Genomic DNA, 8,398 nt, shown 5'->3' with positions numbered 1-8,398 from the left:
GTGGGGGCGTGTTAGAACGAGCCGTTTTAGGTAGGCGTGGTTGACTCTTAACTTTTATAAAGAATATCTCTTTGGATTTGAGACTTTAGTCTTTGCAACTTTACAGATCTTCTTTATGCACCAAGAGCTTGTAACACTCCAAAGAGAAAGGAAAAATTGAAATCGCATCATATGACCCCTTTAAGCAAACATTACCAGGTGAATTATCACACACTGTTCTCACACACACACAGGTAAATCGACTCGCTAGCTCAAGCCGTTTGTTGTTCGACTTCGTCATTGGTGTGTGTGGTAACCTAATCTGTCCTGTTTTGTGTCAACATTTCTCTCTCTTTTTACTTTTGATTCATTGCAGTTTTTGTCTGAATGTTGATTTAGAAAGGTAAACGAAAAGTGTGCATGAACAGACCTACATTTAATTCAAAATTAACTTTCAATTCACATTTATCATATAACGTAATGTACTGTGTTTATTAGTGTTTAGTTAGCGAGCAGCAAGTTAGTCCCCTCAGGATAAACAACCAATGACTTCTAGTCGGAAAACTGGTTCTTGGAAGGTTGTTATTTTTTTCTGTTATGTCATTATGTGTTGTTTTATAGTACAGGGTGTGTAGCAACTGTAAGTTATGGTCTGTTGCTTATGGTGTCACAGTTATCTTATTTTGATGATAGAATTAGACAGCTGTCATTACATTTTTATAGTTATTAGACTTAGTTTTCTCAATGTTTGAGTTGCAATTATTAATATATGGTGACTGTCATTTCATGTTCATGAGCATTTCGTGTGGGATTCAAATATCTGTAATTATTGCGAAAGTGGGAGTGTCTGTTTGCAGGGTGTAAGATTGTTGACTGCTTATGTGTGTATAGTAGAAGACTGTGGGAGTGTTTGCAAAACCTCTTTTTGTTTGCAATTTCCTTTGGTACTAATTGTGGCACATAAATTACACTCTTCACTTTTAAATATTTGTCAGGCTCATTTGAAACTTTAAACTTGTATTGCAAGTCAACCCGAGCTTCTAAAATTGAGAAACGATGAGGTGACACCAGCTAATACTTCTGTAAAAAGGAACAGTTAGTTATACTATATGTTGTATATCATGTTTACAGAGTGTAATTTTATATTTACACCAGAGGTGAGATACTATACCAATCATCACAGGTGAAGAACTGGTGTGTTTGATGAATGTAAACCCCTTATGGTCATGTATGCAGATAGTTAAAGCATAACACAGTTCTTTCTGCTTCCTGTAAAACCAGACATGCCACATTTTTCCTACTAAAAGGCGGTACTACGGTACTGGAATTGTATCTTGTGGTAATTCTAGGTTACTTTGATTTGCACACTTTTAAAAAAATGTATATTTATTGTTTTTTTTTTGGTAGAGAAAGAGAAGAGAAACTTGCAGAAAAAGAAAAACGTAACAAAAATAACAATAAAAGTGGCCATACATTTTGTGTACTAGATCAGTCGGTTTAACTGTACTGTACATACATCATTATACACTCATGTAAGCCTTCAAATACATTCATCTGTTCAACAGAGGAGAAGGCTTTCTCCATTTGTTCTCAAAGATTTGTTTGTGCAGTCAGAGTATATATGTGAGTCTTTCCATTTCTTTGACATCTGTTAATATTTGAAACCACTCTTCTCTTGTAGATGTATCCTCTTTGTACCATTTCCGGGTCGCAGCCTTACTTGTTACCCGTAATATATCTTTTTCTCATTTTGATCTAATATATTATGCTTGCTGAATGTCTCCTAGAATTATTTACCCCTTTATATAATTCGGATGCTGCCCTATTTGTAACTTTCTTTTGTCCCTGTATAATAATCTGTGTGATCTAATTAATCTGAGCATTGTCATTTATCTCTTTCAAGTATTTAAATAGAACTTGGTTTACAAGGCCAAACTTGTCTTTGGAAGTTTGGAAGCTTTCAATATCGCCATTCTTAATAATTGAGCAAATGGAGGAAATTCCTAAATAACCCCATTATTTGGAATGTGTGCCACTACTTCAAAATCTGAATTTGCGTCTCCAAACATAACTGTATTTTATGTGCATCAGTAAAATGTATTATTTTAATTGAACTTCGTATATAAAGTGATCATATCGCCTCACAAGACTTGGATTAAATTACTTTTATAACCTTTTAGGATCTTCAGAGTTTTTGTTGCATGGACTTTCATAGAGGGACAGAAAACGCTCAGTTTCATTAAAATCATCTTCCATTTTTTTCTGGTCGACTAGTTGTGACAAATTTTGTGTTTTGCAAAGTTTGCTGCTTCAGAATTTGTAGATTATGATTCCACATAAAATAGAGGCAAACAATTTGTAGTCTACATTCAAAACTGATATGGGTCTAAATGAACTACACTCTCCTTTTTAGGTATAACTGAGATGATTGTTTCTCTCCAAGAGAAGAAATAACTGCCTCTTTTAGAGTTCAACTAAATGATGTGATAAAAAGGGGTGAGGAGGTGTTTGCTATTCTTCAGATTATATAAAGCTATATTAAAAGCTCTATTTTCTTCTTGTGTCATTTATTTTAAGAGATTATTTTGTTTCTGTCCAATAGAAGGAATGTCAAGAGAATCTAAAAAAAGTTTTAATTGACGCACAATTCACCTGTCTGTTGAGAATATAGAGATTTATAATCACTGTAAAAAAAATTCTGTAGTTTTTACAAAATAATTTTGGCAGCTTGCATTAAACTTTCATTAAACAACAGAAGATGTAACATAAAGCCCAAATATACATAACTAATAACAAAAACTATTAAAAAAACATGATTATTTAAACAAAATACTTTCAAATGTGGAGTGTCATGCAGGGAATTCTGGGAATATCAGTTTACAGTTTTTGACTGTAAATTATACATTGATTTGTTATTTTTTCTTCTAAAAACTGTAAAAGTAACAGCATTTTACTGTAAAATTACATGAAATGTCTGGTTAGATATTTTACAGTTTTTCCCTGTATATAGTACGGGAACTTACTGTTAACCTATTAACAGTTTTTTTCCGTAGCGTTTTTACAAAATTTTACAGTTAAAATTACACTTATTTTTTACAGTGTACAATTCAAATGCCTCTTTAATCTTCTCCTCCTCATATAGCTCATCCATCTTATTTTTAATATCTTTAATTTGCTTCAGAATCTGAGCATCCTGACTAATTGTATGTTGTTCTGTTAGATGCTGTTGCTGATTGTCTTCAAGATTCTTAAAATGAAGTTTTTTTGCCTTCTATGTCTAAACCTTTTTCATAGTTTTGGCTTAATTCTTTTACTATTGGATGAATCTAATAGTTGTTTAAGGACAATATTGAAGTCTCCTCCACATATCATTATTCCTTTTGACTCTGTAACATTAAGAGAAAAGTTTGTATTACCAAAAAAAAAAAACGAATTTACTCCCAGGAGGTGCAAATACATTTACTAAAGTAACCCCTGAACCAAAATATATTGCCTTCTTTTACTGATAGCTCTTTCCACAGAATTATGAATTATGTATTAATATGGAGACACCCCTATTGTCTATGCCTGGATTTTTTTTCAATTTACCATGTTCAGATGGGGAGAGATGAGTTTTTGTGCAAAAAAAAGCTGTTCTTTCGATCTTTCAGTTTAAAAACTGTATTGCGGTTTCCACATAAATATTCAGCAGCACAACTAAGAAATATTTCTTATACACCAAATCAGCATATTAAAATGATTTCTGAAGGATCATGTGACGCTGAAGACTGGAGTAATGATGCTGAAAATTCAGCTTTACATCACAGGAATAAATTATACTTTAGAATAAATTAAAACAGAAAAAACAGTAATTTTTTATAATGATATTTCACAATGTCACTGTTTTTTAGAATATATTTGATTAAATAAATGAAGCCTTGGTAAACATAAACAAAGTTTTGAACAGTAATGTTTGGTTACACCATGAGATATATCAATGAATGAGTACCATATTCATATATTAATTTTTATGTTACCTCAAAGAATAAACTACAGTTGCAATCAAAATGATTCTTTGCAATTATTATTGATCTGCAAGACATTCTGTTGCCGTGAACAACATTTGATGAAAACAATTAAACCAAGGCATCAGTAAACAAATTGGCTCTCATTCATGTACAAATTTATCCAACCCCCAAAAGTTACATTTTGTAGAGAATCCTTGGTTCTTTATTACCTCCAATAAATGTTGTCTATAAATCAGGGGCGAGGCCAGAAATGTTTAAGTGGGTGGGCAACGTGTAGCGTATGAAAACTGCATGTCAAATTGGCAACAGAAAATACAGCACAAAGGTTCAATACACAATACTTCTAAAGCACTGATTAACATTAATGTTAATTTCAACATTTACTAATTATTAAAATTAAAAATTGTATCTGTTAACATTCATACTTGAGCTAACATAACAATAATGAACAGTTGTATTTTTATTAACTAACGTTAAAAAAGATTTATAAATATTGTAACAAATGTATTGTAGTTATGCATGGATGCATCTATTTAGTGAATCAAACACTGTACCTACAGTATGTTAATATGATACTTAAAACACGCTTGGCTCAGACGTTTCTGATATATATATATATCCATCACCCACAGGTGGTCTGGTTTCATTTGTTGACAGTCCGGATTCATTGCAAAGGCTTAGTTTCAACTGGTATGTCCAAAACTTTTTAAAGAATTGACTGTTTGATATTTGTTTCACTATTTTCAAATTCAACTCCACAAACGCGCACATGTTACTACTATGTCCTTACGTCGTAAACATAGCACTGTGGGTGGGACTAACAGAAGATGAATCATCATTTTGACAAGCGTATGGTATAGACCTATAGGAAGAGGGAAAAATAAGAAACGGCCTATAATTGACCATGACAACTTGCGTTTAATATTTTTTTAACAAAATATATAAAGTTAGAGTGACAGTTAGAATGACGTTTATTATTATTATCGTTTAATTAATTACATCCATTTGGAAAATTACCAACTTCTCATTGGGTGGGCCACAGTTGAAAGTGGGTGGGCCTATGCTTCGCCACTGCTCTAAATGCTTACATATATTTTTAATGAGATTTAAATCTGAAGACTGAACAGGCTGCTCAAAAACATTCTACGACCGATCCCTAAACTTTTGGATGGTTGCACTGCTAGAAAGTCCAAAGATCATCAGCTTCAGTCTATGCATAAAAGGCATCACTATCTTTGCCAAAATGGCCTGATGGTAACACTTTAGGTTAGTTTTCCCTCAATAAACTTTTAATTTGCTGCTTATTAATAGTAAGGTAGTTGTTAAGTTTAGGTATTGGGTCAGGTTAAGTGATCTAGAATATGGTCATGCAGAATAAGGCATTAATATGTGCTTTATAAGTATTAATAAACAGCCAATAAGTTAGTAAGTAATAAGCAACTAGTTAATAGTGAAAATTGTTCCTTAAAACATAGTTTTACTAGCCTGATATTTAAAAGAATCCTTGATGTCCTTCATACAATCAAGATTTCCACTTCCTGCAGTAGCGAAACACCCCCATAACAAGACATATCCAACCTTATGGTCAAACATGGAAAAAAAAACAAACATTTTTTGCACCAGACATACCACTGATCCATGGGTCCAAAAAGTTTGGACACATCACTCCATAAAACATTCTTCCAGAACTCCACAGGTCTCTCCAAATTTATTTGAACCATTTATGTTCTTCTTGGTTGGTGTTCAGTAAGGTGTCCTGACATGAAGACCATGCTTGTTTCGTGTTCTTTTTCTTGTACTCTGTATTGAAATTTTTTTTCCTCTTTTCATCAGGTCATCTTGCAAGTCTTTGGCAATAAGGGTTTGGGGGTTGCTCTCATCAAACATTTTATGATATTGTGCTTTTTCTTCAATGCCCTCGAAGGTTTTCTGGTACAGCACATTTTAAGCTAAGGAATAAGGCTGCCAGCTGTGTCTCTAGGAACTTTTAGTTCTTGGAAAGTCTTTTTGTAGCCATAGACGTTTTAACGTAATAATAAAAAATCTTCTCTATAGCTTTTGTGAGAGCTCTTTTCACTTGGCCATTTTTGTCTATTCAATTTTAGCGCATACATGGGCTGAACTTTTGTATTTGTAGCAGTGTTAAGTTTTGTTGTAGAGTTTCCAAAAGGCTTAATTGTGTTTTAACACAATTTTGTACCAAACCTTAAAAATCATATAACTCAAAAATATTATATTATATATTGACAATATGCCATTAAACTGTTATAGATGCTATAAGAAAGTCTTCAGATCTTCAGAAAAGTTGACATTTGTAAATTGTTATTGTCTCTGGGGGGTTGAATCATTTTGATCACATTTGTATAACATGTCCAAAAATATTCTGATACCATAATTCTGATACCCCTTTAAAGGCGTAATATACTACTAATTTCTTGCATTTAACATAAAATGATATATTTAGCAGAATATCCAAGCTGCTCTTTTTGGTACATTGAAAGTAAACGGTGACCCCCATTAAATAGCTTGGGCGTTCTGTTAAACCATATCCTTTTGTGTCCCACAGAAGAATGAATGGTTTGGAATAACATGAGAGTGAATAAATTATGACAGAATTTTCATTTCTGAGGTAAAACCATTTTAAACATCAAGCCGAAGTTTGTAGTAGGTTCGTGACATGATCTCAGCAACCTCTGTGACACGTTTGTTTGTTGTTCTGCTCAGGCTGGCTGAAGACATTCGATGACTACTATCGAGACCAGACGCAACACATTCTCAACAACATGGTGGTGAAATTACACGAAGACAGTCGGCGAAAAATGATCTGGTCTGAGATCTCGTATTTTTCAAAATGGTGGGACAGCATCGATGAGCAGAAACGAGATGCTGTCAGGAGGTGAGGCTTTTCTCTGCTGTTAATATCCATTCATCCTCATGCGTCGGATTCATTAATTGCAGCGTTCACACACAGGTCTGGTGTAAGCAAGGAGTGGAGGAGAACTCCATTGTGCGTTCGGTCCCATTTTAATTAAGCACAAAGTTTGTACTTTATTGCCTAGCTCTCAGGTGACGGTTTATGCGCAAAAATAAAACAACAACAAAATTAAGTCAAGATATTGGTACAATACACACACATTGCTTTAGTGGTAGTGGTAATGACAGGAAATATAGTTTCTAGTATGTTTATTTTCATAACCATTCTCTTCTCTTCAAACTTTTCCAAAAATCTGTTAATGCATTCCATTTTAAATGATAGTTAATCAATAGTATTTGTTTAAAGATGTCATCAGTACATATTTATGTATGATTGCAAAGTTGGCCCTGCCACAAGAGAGGATGGGCTATAAATGCATGTCAAATATACAGAATCGGTCGTGTTCACAGTTGAGCTAGCCTTGGGAAAAGACACAAATGCATCTTTCAAAACGGCCTGAGGTGAAGGATGAAGCCAAATGAAAAATCCAACGGCAATATTTATTCACTATTGATTTGATGCACAGAAAGCATTTGAAGCAAACAAGCTCTATTCTTTTTGAACATTTACCCCCAACCCCCTTTTGGCTGACTCCAAATCAAGATTTTTGGCAGGCATGAGCAGGTTTTATTTCAATTCATATCAGCCGAATCAAGGTCTAGCATAATGATTTAATTTCTTTTACTGCCACATACATGGAGGTGTATCTTCAGAATAAATCAAGTTGTCTGAGCTCGGGAGTCTGCCTAGTGCGTTACGGAAAATGGGAACTGCTGATAAGTCCATAAATTCCAATCTATGCTGGTATATATTATTTAATTTTCATTATTGGGAATGAGACTTTTCAAATATTTTCATGTGTTAATCAAAGAGCATGTCAACATTGGTCTAACCTCACCTGAACCTCAATTTCATGCCCTCCCAACATTTAACTTGATACAGGAAGCATTTAGTCTCAGATTTCTCTTTCTAAGAGGGGTAAACTTATATTCCATGGTCTAAATTGCAGCTGTAGTGTAAAATGAACCAAATATGTCTTAAAAGGGGTCATATGATGTTGCTAAAAATAACATTATTTTGTGTATTTGGTGTAATGAAATGTGTTTATGCGGTTTAAGGTTAAAAAAACACATTATTTTCCACGTACTATACATTATTGTTTCTCCTCTATGCCCCGCCTTTCTGAAACGCGTCGATTTTTACAAAGCTCATCGGTCTGAAAAGCGAGGTGTGCTCTGATTGGCCAACTATCCAGTGCATTGTGATTGGCTGAATACCTCAAGCGTGTGATGGAAATGTTACGCCCCTTACCATACTGTGATGCCGTGTCCCGGCCGGAGCAACGAGACAAAAACATTAAAACCCATTATAAACGAGGCATTTGTTGCATCCAGTGGGGACATAATTACGGATTATAATGACTTATACTGTCTTTTTA

The 8,398-nt window shown here is 33.9% G+C and overlaps 1 protein-coding gene across 1 annotated transcript in view; it reads left to right on the top strand.

Annotated features, from left to right (window-relative positions):
• The window catches only part of LOC107663767 (alpha-mannosidase 2-like), a 59,760-nt gene that overhangs the window by 18,020 nt on the left and 33,342 nt on the right, over positions 1 to 8,398 (top strand). Inside the window, exon 4 of the mRNA XM_016454075.1 lies at positions 6,711 to 6,882. Coding sequence (XP_016309561.1) covers positions 6,711 to 6,882 — 172 coding nt within the window. The remainder of the gene's footprint in view (positions 1 to 6,710; positions 6,883 to 8,398) is intronic.

Source organism: Sinocyclocheilus anshuiensis, unplaced genomic scaffold, assembly GCF_001515605.1.
Source record: "Sinocyclocheilus anshuiensis isolate Anshui unplaced genomic scaffold, SAMN03320099.WGS_v1.1 scaffold123, whole genome shotgun sequence".
NCBI classification, from domain to species: Eukaryota; Metazoa; Chordata; class Actinopteri; order Cypriniformes; family Cyprinidae; genus Sinocyclocheilus; species Sinocyclocheilus anshuiensis.
The sequence above is the reverse complement of the archived record's forward strand: the minus strand, read 5'-3'. Positions and strand labels throughout refer to the sequence as shown.